The sequence below is a fragment of the Prinia subflava genome, chromosome 3 (assembly GCF_021018805.1).
Source record: "Prinia subflava isolate CZ2003 ecotype Zambia chromosome 3, Cam_Psub_1.2, whole genome shotgun sequence".
In the NCBI taxonomy this organism is placed as follows: Eukaryota; Metazoa; Chordata; class Aves; order Passeriformes; family Cisticolidae; genus Prinia; species Prinia subflava.
In genome coordinates, this window is record NC_086249.1 from 69,467,751 (window position 1) to 69,488,635 (window position 20,885).

The window sequence follows — 20,885 nt, forward strand, 5'->3', positions numbered from 1 at the left end:
ATCACAGGTGTACTCTTTCCTCTCTGGTTTAGTCCATATCTCTGGTCTCAGAAAATTGGCAGAACAAACAGTGAAACAGGAAACACAAAGAAGAAAACATAAGCAGGTTAAGATGTTCTAGACAGGATTTTTCCTTGTCTACATTTTGGGTTTTCCCTTTTCTCTTACCCTGTTATCCACCAAATACAGGTAGTACCGTTCCAAACTGCTCCTATGACGAAAAAGGGAACCGGTAGCCCTTCCAAATGCTCCCAGATATATCAAATAATTCTGGAGAAAAATCCATGGATGTGAACCCAGAAGACTCTCATATCCTCATGACAGGAAAACAGGAATCATAAAAAGGACTAACATATTGTAAGTTTTACCTTTGAATTCATCCTGCTAAGATAACAGGAAATCCTAGAAGCAAAACAAAACCTGTAGCCCCCTGGAAGCTGAACTAATGAACCACTTGCAAAGGGAGTTGATCTAAATTAACATCAAACCCAACAAAAGCTTCTGCCAAGTACTGCACTGCCCTCTTCCTGCTGCAGGCAATACTTGTTCCCCACGGAGAATCCCTGCAGCTGTGCTCCCCTTTTCAATGCATGGGGCCAGTTTCATTCCTCTTGATTTTGACAAGACAAAAACTGGAAATGAAACCTCATCTTGCTCACCCTTTCAAAGGGAAGAAAGGAATAAGGCATAATTTTGAACTTTAACACCTGAAGTCCATAACTATTATTTCAAAAATCTTGCTAGTAACTCAGATGGCTCTTTGTGGAAAAATCCAGATTCTCTAACTAGCTTTCCCAGTTATTTATTGAGTCATAAATATTAAATTATTCACAGTTCATTAAACAGTCTAAAATAAATTCCAACTCACTTTTATAATTCTCATTCCTCACTAACATATATGTAGAACTGGGAAGCTTCCAATAGGCAAATATATCCTATTTATGACTAGACATATATCCATATATAGATATAAGTATATGTAAATATACACACACTGAGAAATAAAGTTAGACACAGCAATCCAGAGCTTCAAAGAAGACGAGTTTAGTGGATAGAATTTAGGTGAGCTAACCCTTAAAAGAACAAGGAAAATCACAACTTGAAAAGGCTCTTCTCATATTTCATGTGATAGAAAATAATTAATTATTAATTACAATAATTACTTTAAATGCATAGAAAAAATCAGGTTATGATTTTGGAAAAAAAATGGAAAATTTCTCTCAGGAATTTTGCAAAACTCTATCAAACTCCAAAGATTCCTCTTCTTTATTTGACAAGACTTTGATGGCATATGTTAGAGACCCTGGCTCAATCAATACTCAAAGGACAGAATACAAATCTCAGGTGCTGCAGCAGGCAAAATAGGTATGAAAAACTCTTGAGACTGATCTTCCTACACAATTTTCTGTCCTCCCATTTCTGTTTCAAAAAATACTGACATAACACTCTTCTATGAAGTTTCTGAACATTTTTCTAGTTCTGAGAAAAAGTTGAAAAACATCTTAAATATAGCAGAATAAAGGGGCAAAAAAGAGCCACTCTCAAACTGATGCAAACAACCATAAAAAAAGAGATTTTTAAGAAGACAAGAAACAATGCAAATTTTCATTTCATAATCTGTATGCAAAACTAGTCTGCCACTGCACCTTTGTTTTCTTCTTCAAGAACACACAGCAGGTTCACACATAATACTTTTCCTGTCAGTGCTGTTGCTTAATTAGTCAATGTGATGTGAACCTTATGATAAAAATAATTGAGTTGGGGCCTTCGGTCTCTGAAGAGAGACTACATCCTCATGTAGGGTAATCTCACAAGATATAGGTTTCATATACTGGGAATATGAATAGGATGGGTAGAAGGGACACCGAGCTATTCTGCAGAACTGCAGAACTCAACTTAGACTAAAAATTCTACTTAGTCTACAGGGCATGCTTCCATTTTTTAAATCCTTATAAGAAATTGGTAATAAATATAAATACATGTACATTTTAACTAGCATTCCCAATAAGCAGCAGTCTTTTTCAGTGATGGCAGTTCACATACAAAACTCAGAAAACTTTCTTCTCCCATTGTCTCCTAAATAGTCAAGGGAAAAACACATGACATGTAATACAGAACTTCTGCACTTAGGTGCAAGAGATACGCAGATGTGAAAGAGTCAAAAAGTCCACCAAGACAGCAACTCAAAGTGAATGGAATGGTTAAAAATATTTTTCTACAAATGGTGATATATAATTTTGCATACACTATTTCTTCATCTTGATCCTCAGGAGAACACAGACTTCTCTCTGATGCTTTCTCATTTTATATTCAAATGCGTTGGTCTTTAAGGTGAAAACAGGCAATCACTGAGACAAAAATATATCTTACCAGTTTTGTCAATACATTAGTATGAAACAAACAAACCTGTATTATAGCACCGATGTTTTGAAACCATTACCCTTAAATTTTTGATCAAATGTTATTATTTTTCTACTTGACAAAAGTTTAAGTTGAAAATCATTTTGCAGACATAACAAAGTCTTCCGCTGTGTTTTCTAATGTGTCAAATGTGTCATTTAATGGGCCACTCATCTTTCTTTCTCTGCACAACGAAGAGTAAGCAGTACATTATAAAAACACTCATTTCCTTTCCCCACTTAGCTTCATTTAACTTGAATCATTTCTAGAATAATACATAAAAACAGTGCCTACCACAATTTGTACATGTGTGGTCCCCCTGCAAAATTAAGGAAAACATCAGGAAACAGCACATCTTCTGAAATTTGTATTTCTTTCAGGAAGATGGAGAACTCACTTCAGGAACAGTGCTGGGCAAGAATGTACTTTTCATTGTGCCAACACATTAAAAAAATGCTCCTTATGCCATGATTCAGAAATTAACTCCCCCCACAATGCAATGGAACTGGAAAGTCAGTAATTTATTTCCTCTAATATCTCTAGGTTTTTTCTTCAAGTTTTCTTCCTTCTGATAGTAAATATTGCATGTTTTCCTGTGATAGAATTTTTATTTTGCATACGTGTAAAAAAAAATGTAGATAATATTGCTGGAGTTTCCAGCAGGCATTTTATGAGGAGGAATTTTCTCTTTGTCTTGACATTGGCATTCAAGATTAGTTCCATTTTTTCTTCCTAATTAGCTTTTGCAAGACAATTGTATGTTTGAAACAAACAGAATACTTTCCCTTGGGCCATCAGAAATTTAATCTTTCCAATTTCCTTTCAACAGACACTGAAAACAAAGCAGTGCATTGTAACTCAGTTGGGAATTAAGAACTGTGTGACGTAAAAAATAGAAAAAGCACTATGTAAATAAATTTAACATAAATGTCAATAAAAATACAGTGATGAAAAATCTTTAAGCCACCTTGTTAATACCTGACAGAACTGCCTGTTCACATTAAAGTCTGTTTGCCTTTAAATTTATACAAATCTGAGGAATTTTATATTCACAACACACTGAGTGATTAGCATCAAATCATTTGAAACACCAGAAACAATCTGAGGTCTTTCCAGTCACTTTATCCAGCAGTCTTCTTTGTGACTCAAAAGACTATTTTTAAAGCTTTGATCATTCCATAGAGGTAACAATCCCTCACAGAACTCTTTATTTTCCTTATATCTGATATAAAAACTATCAGTGACGCTAAGTATACAGTTACAAGATTGTGGTGATAAACCATTAGCCTGTTACTGACCTTTTAGGTGGAAGTTGCACTCATAAATCTCATCAATAAAAATAATGGTTGGAGGGGGTTTTGGATTCTGATCAACAAATCACTAAGAAAATAACGGCAGGTCTTTATTTAAAAATATTGAAGAATTGAATTAAAAATTATAATCTTTGTGGCACATGGCACTCTACCACTAGAGCCTGCCAGGAAAAGAGCTCTATGGTATGTTTGTTTAGGATTGCTAGCATTCAGTCTTTCATAGGCAGTACACAGTAGTTTCTACTGTGTCCCATTTGTGGATAACGCCCCACACAAGCACGGTGTGTGCCACACATACAGACATTACAGAACTGCTTGGAAGTGGGCACACATCTTCCTCCTGCAAAGATTTCAGCTTCAGCTGTGCCCTCTAAACAGAGCTCAGCACGGTACTTACTGATGTGTAGAGGAAACCTTCTCCATTTAGGGCTATATACAACCCAGTCTTTACACCCTGGATAGCGACAACTCGGAGCCCCACTGGTATAAGGTTGAATAAAGCTGTGAAGAAAAAACATGACCAGATATAAATATGCTACGGTTAATACAACAGTCCAATAAACAGCATTAGCAAAAAAGAAAGAAAAGTAGCTCCTGTGTATTTTTTATGTTTTTAAAAATAGACTAATTCAGAAAAATCTTACTTCTTTGATTCTCACAAGTCGTTCTTTATTTTCTTGGGCATTTTTATGGTTTTTGATTAAGAGGTACCCCCATTAAAGACTGATGTCAAGGGATCTGTGATTCCTGTGATTTAATTTTTTTTCTTTGCTTCTGTGAGTTACATATTGGATACAAGCAGTAAGACACTGGTGTCAGGTAATGAAAGAGGCTTACCATAGTTCATAAAAGCACTGAAATATGTGTTTGACTCTAAATGTGCATAAATGTTATTGAACAGAATACAGAAGTCAGGGTAATAATTAGAAAATAATTAGAAAACCACCTAATAAAAACTACCCTAGAAATACTGTGTACCTCTGTAGTAATCCAAACAGCCACAACTTTGATTACTGTTTGAAAAAAGACCAGTGTGAACAGTGGGAGTTTACCAGCCTCACCATAGAAAAACCAAAAGTTGTATAAGTAGGTGGCATGAACCAATTCTTCTAAAACTTATGACAGCACACACCTATATTACATTTACTGACTCATGCTAGAAAATTAGATGCAAAGCGCACATCAGTCTAGAAAGAAAAGACCTGGATGAGACAGAGTTCATTCTAAATGTTTTTCCACTGTGGATGAGCCAAGGATTCCCAAGTCCTTGGATAAAAACCAAAAGCACAACCCGTGTGTTCAGCATATGAAGTGGGGACTATGTTTCTACCAGGTCAGGTCTCAGGAACACAGTAAGACCTACAGTGAGTTCCTCAAAATTTAAGAAGGGTGTCCATAGGTGTAAGCAAAAAGTGCACTGTATGAGGCTATCTGTAATCAGAATGCCAGAGCTAAAGCCCAAATCAAGAGCAAAAGGATCTAATTGCAGTAGATAAATACATTTCTCAAGGTGTGAAAATTCCTGTTTGGTCAAAGGGCAAAAATCCAAAGTTTGTTCATGATGATTATGAACAAGTCTTTACAACTGAGATACAAACCATAGGTAGACTAGTAGCAGTATAGGTATGTGTACAAAAAAAAGACTCCTTCTGCATAGTCATGCAGAAAAAGAATGTAACATCAGACAATTTTAGGAATACATAAAGAAATAATAAGCTAGGAATTGTGGCAGAGTTCTTCTAGAGCAGTAGAAAGAAAAACACATTCAAAAGAGCTCTAGAAGAACTGAAAACAATTTGGCAGGCTTACAAAGAAAATCAAAGAGATGACACGAATTAGCACAAATAAATAAAATTTTAAATTCTGTCATTTCCAAAATTCTCCAATATGTTAGGATATTACAGTGCTGTTTACTAAAAAAAAAATTGGTACAGATAAGGTTCCCTCTCTAATAAATGTAAAACAGTGAAATATGGCACTCAAAGAAAAGATATCCTAAGTGTATATAGGCTAAACATTGCATGGCTTGAGGGCTTTTAGTTCAATATAATTTGGAAGTCAAAAGTTAGTTATAAAGTCATTACCTCAAATAAAACAATTTCAAAACCAGTAAAATTACTGTCGTGGGTTGTGGACAGGGAGTCTGTCACAGCAAAACCAAGTATCAGAGGGCAACTGAGCTTGGATTTTTTTCTTAGAAGAAAAGAAATTGCAGGAGCAAACCTGCATTTGAACACTCTGCTAAAGGGACTGAAGAAACAATTGAGGGAACACCAGGAAGGAAAAACAAACAATACTTAAAAGCAAAGAGGTGAACACGAAAGACAAGTCAGCCATGCAAACTAAGTCAGCCAATGAAAACTAACTCCTAGTCATAGTGGCTCAGTCAAAACTTTGGAAATGTAGATACTATTTGCCATATTACCAATAAAAATAAAACACCAAAGCTAGAAAAAATAATCCAACCACCATTGAACAAGAATTACAAGTCTGTAACACAGCAGTGTTGTGTGCAGCCTGTAAAGTTACTGAAGTGGTTTATAGTTGCTGGTGAATTCAGAAAGCACTGTGGAGGGCATGTAGTTTTTACTGCCACCAAATTTTAATTGGAGATTTTCAGAGATCCTGTAATTAGTCTAAACCCTTAAAATTTTGGAGTGTGACCAGAAATGCTGCAATTCTGCACATTCAGAATATTCAATAAGTTTCACAGAATCCTTCAGACTTGAGTGAAACTAGGGAGGCCAGTCTACATTCAGCTATTGATTGACAAATGTTCAGCAACGTGTTTCATACTGGGGTCAGCAAAACATGCACCAATAAGGCACAGCATGTGGTTTTAACAAACTTTGAAGCAGGCCAAAAGAAATTCGATTTCCCCCAGAACCTGACTGAGCAGTACTCTTCACTGAGCAAGACTTTTGTGTTCAATTACACATTCCAAACATTCCTAGGCTTCCCTTGTGATATAGCTCACTCTAGTAAAAACCTGCTCTGAAAAAAGCAGAAAGCCTTCTAGAGTCTGCTGGCATTCCAGTTGTGCACAGCCAAACGTTCTTATCTGAGAGTGTCACTAAAAAGAGCCATGTCCTCTGCTTCCTTCTCTCTCTAAGAAAATGATCTGAAACCAAAATATGTTGAAAGGGGAGTGAGGTCCCTGAACACCTTTATGTGCCTAAAACCAGTTCATTGAGTCCACAGATGAGTTGAGGAGGGGGCACCCTCCAACAGCTCAGGAAATACAGCAGTGCTTGGTGCTCAGTGTTCCCATGCTGCATGCCTGAGTAGAAAGCCTGGTAACTCCGAATGTGAATAAGATGTGGGAGCATCAGGGAAGACAAGGGAACTGCTTGGCAGAAATGGTGCAAGTAAACCCCTTTCTCCTTGTCAGCGCTAAGACTGTGCACACTCCCTTTGTTTTGCTCTGTATTCTATCTAAACCACACCTATAAAGCATTTGGGTTCTCCTCCTTTTCCTAAGCCTGCAAGCCCACTCCCACCACAAAGAAAGTTCAGAATATGGGGGTAGGAAGAGTTATCAGGAACAACTGGCATGAAAAGGGCTTATTTGTTTAGGTTTCATGGAGGAGATTTGCATGAACTCCAAATCTGAGTTGGATTCCAATCTTCAAAAAGTTTTAGCAAAAGTTTGAGTCCACTTTTTTTATAAGCAATCACTCCTTGCTTGAGCAAAACACAAAACTGCCATATAACTTTTTCCTTCTTTTATTTTACACCAACACAGGCCATTAACTTGAAATCCGAAATGCCTGAAATCAGATATTTCCATATACTTGTGAAAGTTTATTTAGGTACAACTGACTTGCAGCTACAAGGAAATTGTTGTTGCAGATCACTGTTTTTCTCAAGAATTTTGCCACAGACTGATTGTTTAAGAGTTATGAACTTGCAGTCTCTTGTGCACGCACACTGCAGAGGAGTGACAGTCAACAAAACTTTCCACAGCACCAAATCTCCAATCAGATCAAGGCAACTATCTCTTCAATTTATTTTCATCTGCAGGCCCACAGGCAAAAATGACAACTCCATCAAAACATCTTTTAGATTGCAAGGAGTTTGGTGTTTAGAGGTTTGCCCATCCATTTCTTATGCAGCAAATCCATTCTACCTGCCCAATGTTACTGAAGACATAATTAAAACTTTTTTTAAGTATGACTGAACATTGACCTGTCAGACTAAGATTATCACACTGGGAGAAACAGGTTTACCTAACTTCCAGAGGTGGTGTAAATACATGAGTAAATGCCTGTATAATTCTTTGAAGACAAACTTCAGTAAAAACCAGTGCAAGCATCAGGCTGCAGTTACTTTAGTGCAGTAATCCAAAATTAACATTCATTAATCCAAATTTAATGGCTCTGCAGGTGTTTTTTTGCTAATCTTTATGTGCTTTATTTCTATCTAATTATCTCCTTTACTTTACAAGGGTGCTGTAAAGGTTATTTTTTGAGTATCTTCAAACCAAACTATGATACTGGTAGATATTTTATAAAGACATTAAGAAGTTAATACTTCCACATTCAATTTGGAAGATATAACTAGAACATTAGAAGCATGCATTAAAAGATGAAAATAAGGGAATACTAAATGATTGCAGGATTTCTTGAAAAGAAACTCTCCCAGGTACCAAGCACCACAAAGGAGGTAAAGCATGCTGCAGCATAATAAAAGATGTGCACAGCATAGCTTAGTCAAAGTTTCTTGGATAATGTTCAGTTTTTCATTTATCAATGAAGTGATATGTCTTATGTCTCATGAAATAAGACTACCAGCAAAAAATGTCCTTTTAATTAGAGAATATTATAAACATGTTATAAACACAATATGTAAATTCATAAGGGGTACAAATTGCAACATTTGAGTGTTACAATCAGGTCTGCACCTATAAAGGAAAGTACCATCACTTGCGTTGCATTTTTTCAGTGGTTGCTGGCTGAGATGCACTCTAGGTGAATTAAAACAGGCTATAGTGCTGAAAGATTCAAGGTTTCAATCTCAGAAATCAAAAAGTCAGAATTGTCTTTTTCTTAAATTAATTAGTCTTCCTACTAAACCTACCCTTCATTCATGAGACAAAACTTTGATGAGAGACCAAAGCCTAAAAATGAGCTCGGTTAGGTGAGGAGGACAGGAGGAGAATGCAATGCTTGCTACTACAAGCACATACGGAAATCTTTTCTGTCTCTTTATGATTTCTGTGTGGTAGCTTGTTTTTCCTAATTAATAATGATGAGGCCAGTGAAGCAAGCTGCATTTGCACCTGTAAATTCCACAAAAATTAGAGTGAGTGTGACAGCTACACTGAGCAGGACCTCGGTAACCAAAGCTTTAACCACAGTCACTCCTGCCTTTGCTGCAAGCAAGACACAAAAGCAAAGCAGAAACTGAAAGGCATTAGAGAAATTAAATGAAAAAAAATAGCTAAAACAAGATATCACTGAGAGTGGGGCAAAAAAAAAAAAAATACAGACCATACACATAAAATTGTTTGGCTAACAGCCTTGATTTGGTGAAGTGATTTAAGGAAATTCAGCACCATTAACCAATAGGTGCATTGATTACAATTGCTTCATGAAACATCATCGTCTTGGAAAAGTTATGAAAAGAAATTACAATAATGAAGTGAAACCTGTTGGTCTGTTTTGGCTGGGTTCTAATATCATGGCCATCAACATAAGCAGACGAAAGTACATTCAGGGATGCAATTACACATCACATCTTCCTTCCTTTTTCATGCCAGTGTTTGCCCACAGTGATGCACCAAAAATCCTGTCATCTCTCTCTGCAGTCTCTAGCCTTTACACAAACTGGGACAATGAGCAGCTGATTAAAACCACTGGTACAATTCATTTTGACTTCAGGTAGAAGTGACTCTTAATCTCAGTTTGAGCTACCACTCTGTAACACTGTGACTCCGAAAGTGTGTAAACTTATGCATACTGACATACATGTAAAATGAGTACAAAACATAATAGGCACTTGAGGGAATTTTAACTTCAAGTACTTCTCTAACTGCTTGACACAGAATACATGGCAACAGCACAAAAAGTAGCAGCATGACTAAGCCTCAAACAGTGTCCTTGCTGAAGACAAAAAAGAAACTACATCTTTCTTCTCTCCTTCAGTCCTCACTCTCTCTAGCTTCTCTGACACCCAGTTTCCCAGTGGGCTCTCCTCAGGGACAGCGAATAGTGCAGAAGACAGGTGGAAGGCTGGCAGGAATGCACACCCTGTGGCAGCCTGCATTTCCTTTTTTTGTATGAAACACACCTTGAATGGAAGTCATCCTCACTATGCACTATTCTATCTGTCCTGTGGACAGCTGATACATCTCCATCCGTTCACCCACTTGGCACATTGAATGGGCAGCCTGCAAACACCACGGTCAGAAGCAGGATTTTCTCCCTAGGGCAGCTGCCAAAAGTTATTCACTTGTAAGCCTCAGACAGATATTATCACGCTAAGGGGCTCACAAAATAAAATGTCAAAACTCTAGAAATTCTGTCCATGAGAAAATCATTGTTTTAAAGTGAAAGAGAGAAGGAAAAACAACATATGCTGCAATAAACAAAATTAATAGAGGGAAAAAAGTTCATCAGGAATTGAAAGGCAACAGAGTGGAAAAGGAAAAAACCTAAGAATGGTAGCACAAAAGAAACAAACACATATTCATACAATAATGAATATACCACATAGGTAAATGTTTTCAGCTCTTAATATAGCGTTGATACATATACCAACAAAATTTCAGATGTAGACTGTAGGCCTTCCTGGCAAACATAGTAATTTTTCATTCTTCTGTTGTAAACTGTACTAAAAAATATTGGAAAACTGGAGTAATTAGGAAAAAAATAATCCCACCAGTTACAGACAGAAAAAAATGTCTTTGTGGAAAAAAACCCTACACCTTTTTAGCCAAAAAAAACACATTTGGAGTAAAACAATTTATCTAACACTATTTATGCAAAATACACAATACTTTTAGATGGTATTTGGTTGAATTTGGAGAAGTTCAATATTTCAGAATATTTATAATATAGACTATTCATTCTGCATTTTGGAAAAAGAAAAGTAAGGGAAATGGGCAGAGAGCCGAAAAATCAGAAATACAGAGAAGAAGGGAGAGAAAGAGTAAAAAAAAAAGAGGATGATTTGTGAAGCTGACATCAAAAAGAGAAAAGTAAGTTACTGTGGTCTAGCTTTGAAAATAATCCAAATCCATAGAGATTTAAGAGTTAAAAAACCTCTCAAAAATAACAATAAAGCATGACAAAATTGTTGCAGGCGTACACACCTTCTCGCTGAAGCTGAAAATAAGAGAGATGGGCAAAGGGAGAGAGATAGGCATTTGTACCCTAAGACAGTTCTCAGTCCTCATCTAGGCAAAGATTCTATAAAAAGTGAGAATCATCTTGTCTTGTTTAAGTACATGTACATCTTAGTATGTACTCCAGTACTGAAGTGGGCAGGAGAGATGGACACATGGAGGGAAGAAAAGAAACAAGGATGGGGGTGGGATGGGGAGGGCATCGAAGGGGAACAAAAATACTTGGAAAACAAGCAGAGAGATACACATAAAAATACATTAACCAGTTTCTCTCAATTAAAAAAAATCCATCCAAAACAAACAATAAAAGATGATCATGCTACCTGCTGATGAAAGGTGTTATCAATGACAGCTGTGAATCAATTAAAATAGAGACCTTACCAATATAAGGCAGAAACCTCAATACCTTAATTTCTGTAGCCTAATTTCAGCATTTTTGGGGAACCTAAGGGGTTATTTATGAATGCATAATAAGAAGATAAATCCTGTGTATTAAAAGTGCTTAAAATAAAATTCAAGATGACACAGAAATGTTACTTATATATGTCACTATAATTAAAATAAAACATAAATCAACTGTCTCTAGAGTAATAATAGGTTTGTTTAATTACCATTTGCAGCTGAGGTTATCAAACATACATATATATATGCTCATTGAATGAAAATATGTAGCAGTATCATAGGAAAAGCATACCAAAGCAGCAACCCACACGGCCTTTCAAGATCTCTTTTGTTTGGAACATTTTTAAAAACTGCCACTTTTGCTGTCTCTACAGTGGCAGAAATCTCTTAACTTGATTGGAATTCTAGCTGCAGTAGGATTTTTAGGCCCAAAATTTTTGGTACATTCAGCAAGGTAATTTAGTAGGTGTTTTAGAAAGGTCTTTGATAGTTTAGCATACATTTATTTGCTTGTAAGTTCAGATTTTTTGGGAAATTTATTTTCCATGTCTTGTTATTTCTTTGTTATTTACTGGAAGATTTTTTTTGTTAGATACATAGTTTTTATACAAAAAGAATTCTTTTAATATAATTTTACCACTTATATAAAATTACCAGAGACATCCATTGGCCTAAATGTCTCCCTCCATGAGCACTTATGCCTTCCCCTTCAGAGAGGACACATTTAGGCCAACGTGCTGCACGAGCCATGCTGGTGGTCATGGGGCTTTGAAGGGACAGCCCCCTCCTCCTTGGACATTCAGGAGCCCTCCAAAGGCAGGCATGAGCAGGGTGCCTGTGCAAACACATCCGAGGGGTGCGGTGTGCGGGTGCCATTAACACATTCCCCTGGGGCAGTCACTTACTAGAATTACTGCTGTCATCCTTGGTTCCATCGAGACTTCCATCGGGGTGCATTTGCAAGTAGTAGCCTTGCCTGCAATATAACCTGGTCACTATACCCTTGAGCTGGGGATCTGAAAGACAAACATATTGTGTCACTAGCCTCAAAACTTTTTCCAAGAGTTATCCCTACTTCTCTCACTGTAGGAGGATGTTTGGTGAAGCAGCAATGCTGTCTTAAAAGTAAATACTACAACAGGATGTGTGCTGATGGAGATGGAGAAAAATCTCTCTGCAGAGTGTTGTTAGGTCAGCTCTGTGTCCTGTTCTCTGCCTCCAACATCCTTCATTATAATTAATACAGGTAAAACAGAGGAAAAAAGAACACCCGAAATACCCACAGTCAAAAGCTTAAACCATATTAAGCCCTGCAAAGAAATTTAGACTCCAGCAACAAATATAGCCCATTATAAAAACTATCAAAACATTTGAAAAACCCTACGGGTTTCATATATGTTAGCAACTTACTGTACTGCACATAAGTTTTAAGGAAATTGGGAGGAAAAGGTCTGTCTCCTTTCCTATCAAAAGTGGTAAACTTATCTGGTGTAATTTGTAACAGTGCATCTGAAGTTCCCAGAATATTTTAACCAAGCTAGAACTGAGATGTTGCACAACTGGTTCAGAGAAAAAGGCATCACATCTTTAAAAAATTCAACAGAACTACCTCTGTGTGATATCAGTATTAATATTGTTAAACATTAACTATTAGGCTCAGTTCCAGGCAGCCAGTACATAAATTTGTGAGAATATTAGCATTAAAATATCTATATCATGCCATGTTTAGCTCTGCAATAATGAATTAAATTACTAAATACTTTGATACAGATATATAATAAAATAAACATGTGAACTTTGAAGGAAGACAGAAAGTATTTTCATGCACGCCTGTGGGCAGAATACAAAATTTGTGTATAATTGCTCTCACAATTAATCATGCTGGGTTACTTAGAGTATCTTAAGGGGACATGAAAACAAACAGCGATAAACAAAACTGCCTCTGAATGGTACATACAGAAATTTCTATAGAGGCTCAGTTCTACGAAATTATCCTGCAAATGTTAAGTTTTTATTGAATATCCAAACGACAAAGTCATATTAAACAATAAGCCCATCTAAATTAAAAATACAAGATAAACTGTAAATGTAATAAAAAACTGTTACTATAAATAGTAACACTGTAAGACATCTGAGGCACGGAAATAAATAATATGGACAATCAAAGATCAGCATATAAGCAAGTTACGACTTAAATTTTTAAAATTTATTTTAACTGAAAATTTTGCTTTCTGTTACATTTTACATTATCAGAAGTTTTTCTTTATACATGAATACTCAGAAACAAATATTTCTAAAGAAATTAAACATGTTAAACTTGAATTCTTTTGAATGTAGTGCCTCCACCAATTTCATCAGGTGATTCAAAAGTGTTTCCATAATTTAAAAATGGAAAGTGAGTTCCTTTTACACAAGCACTATTCCTGTCAATGTATGCTTTCAGTGTGTGCTTCAAATTGACAACTTTAAACATGCTTGCTTAATACTCATTAAAAAGGCATCTTTAAAGACTAAGTAGAAGTATAACAAAAATATTATTAAAACTAGATCTTTAAAAGTTATTTACAGGAAAAGCATCAGCATTTTGAAAAACACTTTGCATACCCAAGGAATCATGAACAAATGATTTTTTATCAACATTTCCTAGTGCAAAGAAGTTTCATAGGAAGGCAAAGTACAGTCAACTCACTGCCACCAGCTGTTTACATCTACTGCTTCAAGGGAAAAATGTCCAACTTACAAGTCACTTTCAAAGTTGTTCTTTATACTCATTCTATTCATTTTTCAAAATTGACAAATTAAATATACTTTCTAATAATCATTCATCTGTTTTCATCAAAATTATCATTTAAAATTAACCCTGCTTTGCCAGCTATCCAAAATTATATCTGAATGAAAGTGAAATGACACATCAATCTTGATGCAAGTCATAATAAGCAATAGTCACAAAGACAGTACTCTCTACAGCTTCAAGGTAAATATCTCCAAGATGAAGCAGACAAATCCTGTCAGGCAACAAGTTTATCTCTTCTCCTTGCAGAAAGATAAATTACCCTTTCAGGTCCTTTTTGAGACACCTAGGCTGCAAGCAGAGAAGAGAAATCGGCTAGTTCCTGTATTTCTGTAGCATTTTATCTATCCTTTGTCTCTTAATAATCTTACAGGAACAGTCTTAGCTTCTTCAGATGATTTACAAATGAGTTTCTCAAATCCTTGTTGATCACACTTTTAAATTTTTTTTCTGTCTGCTAGACAGCAGGAGTGAGCAGCAATGCCCAGAAACAGCAGCAGAAGACGGGTGTTGCCTGTCCACAGGTGTACTGGGTGTGCCACCTTTTTTCAGCTCACCACAGTGACAGACAGACCAGCATTTATTCTGACCCTTCAACCCTCACACTTGCTCTTATCTTGCCACATGTAAGAGAAAGATAATGGCAAGGTAATACAGCAAAAAAATAAACCAGAAACAGGATGAGAGCAGACAACCTCACCAAAGAGCTCCTGGCTCTCATGATTTTACCATACAAAATTTGCTATTAGCTCTCTTTAAGTCCTAGCTGCCACAGTGAGGTTGTGAACAATATAATTTCTATTTAACTTTAAACACCTTGATTTCAGGGGAAATGAAACTAAAAGAAGCTAACTACCTCATGCTTCAAAATTTATGGAATAGTTCAACATCTCTAATGATTTTTATCTATCTTTTTTTTTGCGCCTTGACTTCTGAGGTTGAGCAATGTGTCAGCAATGCCCTGCGTTGGGAAAAATTATTCTGACTTGTCATTATTAGAGGTTGTCTCTTAAAATTCAAAACCATACTGAATGGAAAAGCAAGAGCTCCTCAAGCCTCTTTTTCACAGCAATCTGTGTGACAGCAGCCACTTGCAGCCCACTTTTCTTGCTTTTTTTCCTTGTCAGTGGTGATGGCAGGATGCATGATTGCAGTTAGCACAAACACTCTGTCAGTAGCTCTCCTGATGTCCTCAACAAAGGCAGAGTTTAATTAAGATGTCTTCTCTCTCAAATAGTGGCTACAAAAATGGCTTTGGCATTAGCTCATGACAGGCTGAGTGCAGCTCTTGCTCTAGCACAACTATGACACTTCATGTTTTGAATTGGGGATATTTTCTGTTCACAGAGAGAATGGCTTTTGCATGTACTTCCCCACTCCAACACATCTGCCAGGACAGATGTATTTAGAAACTTTATAGATTTAAAATAAACTAGGGAAAAAACTTATTAAATATGAGTGTTAAGACATAGAAGAATTTAAAATGTTAAAAGAACGGCAGTGAATATGCCCATTGTATATTTTAAAAATTAGTCCCTTAGCATCCACTGGAGTTTTAATATTTAATTTTTACCAGAGGAAGACTTTTTTTTACTCTTATTATTTATCTCCTCCCTCTTCTGTGCAAAGGTACCAAATAAAAGCCTGCTGACAAGCAAATGCTTAATGGGGGGTTGGTCTCACATCAACTCACAATCTCATGGAGAATAAGCTGCACTATCCACTCAGCTATCAGTCTGTCACAAAATGAGTCGCTCAGTGAGGCAATAAAAGCCAATATTTAGAGGTACATTCTGCTCAGATAGCAGAGCATCAAACTCATTATAACAGCTCCAGGTCCTTCATGTTGTACTTATCCTTTATTCTTTGAACTTCCATCCAGCAGTTTTCACTTTTAGATATTTTGGTACTAAAAGTACCACTCATATTGGTCCAGAAAAAAAAATAAAATAGAGCATTTTTTATTCAAGATTTATGGTACTCAGTCACCATGACTTGGCTGTCATGCCTTGCTTGCTGATGTTATGGTCAACATTTGTTAGGAATCTTTTCCCTCATCTATTAAACTTTATTGAAATATAACAAAACCTAATTATAGTCTCTATTCAGAGTTTTTAAAAAAGTCAACCCCCCAAAATCCTGCAACCACCAAATTCCTTTTGAGCCTGGGAAGTAAAATACCCACCCAAAGTCCAGTGTCTCATCCACTCCAGATACATATTCCTATTATTTTGTAAGACCTGGGAAGTGCAAAACACGCCTTTTCCTGACTTCTAACACCAGAGTACTCTAACAGTAGTGTATGTATGGAGTGTGTTGGACTGGATTTCTTGCCATGTCTCTTGCTGAAGCTCTCTACTTTGCATAATTGACTACCCCCCTGCAGGCAGGTTAGACCCCATCCACTACACCACAGTTCAAGATATCGTCAATTCCTCACTGACTTCTGCACAGAAACATATTGTTGCTTCAGATTAATGTCTGGATACTTTTAAAAATTTTAAACATGTCTCTGTAGTGCATAGTATTTTAGAAACTTTCCACTAAGCAATTCCACTCTGGAAGCAGGGAAAAAATTCTACTTAAAAAATATTTTTTCTTTCTTGGATTCTCATTTCAGGTATTTTAAGTTTCTACTGTAATGCTTTTCCCAGTTTTCAAAAGTCATCTTCTTCTCAAATGTAGTGTAGCTTCTGTTCAATTGCAACAGTACTCAAACAGGTACAGTCCTTGCAGATGATCACATTACATTTTGCCTTGTTTTTGCCAAGCCTTGCCTCGTCATTCCAGCACATAAAAGTGCAGGGTCCTCTGAAATGTGTGTTATGCAATTGTAACGACAAGCTTCCTGAAGCCAGGACATTGCCAATGGGGAATTCAAAACACAGAACTTTGTACCTAATTTAAAGGTGATAAAATCCTAAATAGGCATCTAAAACCATCCTTCATTATTAAAGTCTTCAGCTGTTCCGGTGATACAAGTCTTGCATTCAAAAGCTTTATACACTCCTAACTTCTTTATTAGACTGTCCTATCACCTGGTGTCTCAATGCTTCCAAGTTTCTGATAGTGTTTTTACTTTCTCTCATTGTTATTAGGAAATGATAAAATATGAACATTTATTTTACATGCTACTTCTCTCTCATTTTAACAATATTTCAGCATCTCACAATACGCATCAGAAAACTAAACTTTAATTAAAAACTTGAGAGAAAAATATTTTTGAAAGAAAGTTTTGCTCTATTCAGGGCAGAAGGGAAAAGCACATAATGTGAACTCAGAAAAGCAATAGCTTCCATTATTCCCTGTTCCCATAAGTAATAATAGTACTTGTTCTGAAACGAGGTGGCTTTCTCTTTGCTCACTTATTTTTCTGTTCTCATGATGATTGCAGGGCACTCAACTTTGGTGTTTATTTTTAACTCTACTTTTTGTCCGTTTATGTCTCACATCACAAGCTCATCTCCTGCAGAACCCCGCTTTGAGAGCGCGGCTGAGAGACACAGAGTCCTCCCACGTTCCTCTGCTGTCATTGTCAGTGGCACTTCCACGGCGTTTATGAAATTTCCCAGTAAACTATGAAAGCAGGTTGGAGTTTTGCAAAATGGTTGCTTTTCTTAAAAGCCCCCTTTGTGCTGGCACCCTTGCCTTTGTGTTGCAAATGTTTTTATGTTAACTGCAAAATGTTCTCCCTTCCATTTGTGGGTGCTGGCATTTTGTCTCTGGCTCTCACAGAGCATTTCAAACTACATAAGATGTGTTTCTTGCTATATGGCTTTACTTGAACAAATTTGATCATCAATAGAATTACAGAAACTTGGTTGATAGCTGGGATAATTTATATCTGTTCAGATTTACATGGTGATTTGATTTAATAGACTTGTTTACAGAATAACAATTAACAGCATCCTTTACCAGATATATATTTTTAGAGGGTATTTGTTGGAAAGGGTAAAAGATTAGGTTGTTCAGAAAACCCTTTGTTCCAAAATCAGAATTTTACACCAGCACAGTAGTTTAATTTTCGTAAATTCAGTTAATAATTTGCATTCCTATTGCACTATACTGTATAAACCTGATGGTTCTAATCTTGCAACATATGGATGTGTTGGGAAATTCCTGCCTAAACGCTGCCTTCCAGTTCTGTCTGACCCACGTTTCTTCTACTACACTAAAATTAAAAGGTCTTCAATTTCTTAATATCTAAATGATTTCTTAGTTTATGTATTTATACACAGAAATATTTAGAAGAAGCTAGTCTCTACTTCCAAGCTTACTTGGATAGCACCAGTCACAGCTTAATATATTTACCTAAAAAACATCATCCACTAATGAAAAGGTCCCATCTCTGTTACTAAATTCACTTTCTCAATTTACTTTGAAACACTAAAAATTCTACTGTCTATACTCCATGTTAGAGAAGTCTTGCTATTACAGTTTTATTTGTCCTTTTCATTTCACTTAAGCCTAAAAAATACCCAGTATATCTTAATGAACCTTAATAATGTAGATAAAATAACATTCTGGTATTATGTTTTGAAGCTGTTCCTGTGCCTGACCATCTTTGTTCTACCTGGCATATCCTTGATTCTAAATTTCAACTGCAAAATGTTAACATCATACAAAATACTGATGAATGTTTCTCTTGAAAAGAAAAAAGCATCAAGGAATAGATCCCAGAATTAAGTAATTTCTGTGTCTTCAATTTGCAATAATCTCTGCTTTGTTATCTTTCCACAAAAAGCTTTTGTTAAACACTAAATGTAATTTGCTCACACTTAAAAAAATAACAAAGCACAGCAATGTGACAGCTTCTATTACCATTTAACGTATGTATAAAATTTGACTAATTTACTGCCCTTGGAATCAGTAAATAAATGGGATTGAGGAATGAGATTTCTCTGAAGATGTCACTAAATGTTGAAAACACAATGGGATGGGCATAGATGACCTTTACATAGGTAACTGAATATATTTCACGTAGCACCTAACTTATCAAAGACTGATTTTGATACTCCTCTTCCTAAATAAATTCTATTTTTAGAAGTCAATGTTTAAACATTGCATTTATTTTCACAAGCTTTACTACTTACCTCCTTGCATGCTGCATTACTAAGCAATGAAATATCTGAAGTCAGCTTCTATTTCTTTCACCAGCTGACTTAGAACTAAATTTCAAAGTGCCCAAGCAATCCATTTTACAAGTATTCAAAGCCAGCAGGGTAACTGTTAATGAAGAGAGGATAACAAGATAATTTTAACCCTAAGTATTGAATCCTACACCACATTCCAATTTCTATTGTTATATTCAGGAAGCTTCCATAATATCAAGTGGCGTAATATCAAGTGGCAATAACTTGTTATTAACTTTATTTAATTCTTGACAGAATACATAAAAGTCCACAAAATTAAGTGGACTTCCCTCTTTAATTAATTACCTCTTCTTAGAGATACAAAACCATCACATCTGAAATATGCTTGTCAAAAACATAGTGTATTATATTTACTCTCATTTTCTTGCCAATGGCTCAAAATATTGAAATAAACCCTTCACATTACATTCAAGAAATTTTGATTTACTGACTAGTCTAAAAATTGGAGAAAACCAGAACTTACCCTGCCAATGAACTGGGACAAAGAAGATTTTTTCCTAGTTAGGAAGTGATTAGAAGTTGCAAAATATAGAGTCATAGACTCTTGTAGTTTGGGAGGACCTTTAAGATGTTAAGTCTTACTTAACCCAGCACTGCCACCTCCGCCACCACACTCCTTAGTGCCTCATCTACACGTCTTTTAAATACTTCCAGGGATGGTGACTCCACCACTTCCTGAGGCGGCCTGTTCAATGTTTTTACCCTTCCTGTGAGGGATTTTTTTTTTCCTAATATCCAACCTAAGCCTTCCCTTGCACAACTTGAGGACGTTTACTCTTTTCTTGCCACTTGTTACCCGGGAGAAGAGGCTAAGCCCCACCTGGCTACAGACTCCTTTCAGGAGGTTGTAGAGAGGGAGTCCCTGTGAGCCTCCTTTTCTCCGGTCTAAACAAGCCCTGCTCCCTCAGCCACTCTCTAAAAGGTTTTTTTTTCTCATAAGATGCGTCAGGGACACATTGCAGAGCAAAGACTCAATTCGCTTTGATAGCTGAACAACTTTAAAGCTTTCCTGATTTCAGGTGCAGCAGATTTCAAATATCTCCAAATGCAGCAGCTTCAATTTTTTACTGGCACCACAGACACATTATTACATTTTATAAAATTACAAAAATCAAAAGCTGTCATTTCCACATGATAGTTTGTTGAGTTTAGTAGACTGAGTTGAGATTTATGCAGGTTTAAATACATAAATCAGAAAGCCAAAAGAAGCAGGAATTATTTTTTTTCATTAGTACTAACGATTTAGTGCACAAATGTAAACACCTGATTAACAAAATAAAAGCATTAAGTAGGAACCAAAGATAAATAAACCTGTTTCAAATTATTAAAACTCATTTAAAAGAAAATAATTATTTAATCCTTATGCTTTAACATAAATCCTCATTATCAAACCATGTCATTCATAAACATTGTCTGAACAGATTTTTTTACAAAGTCTTTTTACAAAGAAATCACAGCAAATGAGATCTGTTAAGTGC

General features: G+C 36.1%; 1 protein-coding gene across 2 annotated transcripts in view; it reads right to left on the bottom strand.

The window, feature by feature from the left end:
- The window catches only part of FGF14 (fibroblast growth factor 14), a 376,431-nt gene that overhangs the window by 76,456 nt on the left and 279,090 nt on the right, over positions 1-20,885 (bottom strand). For both annotated transcript variants that reach the window (XM_063392380.1, XM_063392381.1), the window contains exons 2-3: positions 12,369-12,479; positions 4,111-4,214 (exon numbers count right to left, since the gene is read on the bottom strand). In XM_063392380.1, coding sequence (XP_063248450.1) covers positions 4,111-4,214; positions 12,369-12,479 — 215 coding nt within the window. The remainder of the gene's footprint in view (positions 1-4,110; positions 4,215-12,368; positions 12,480-20,885) is intronic.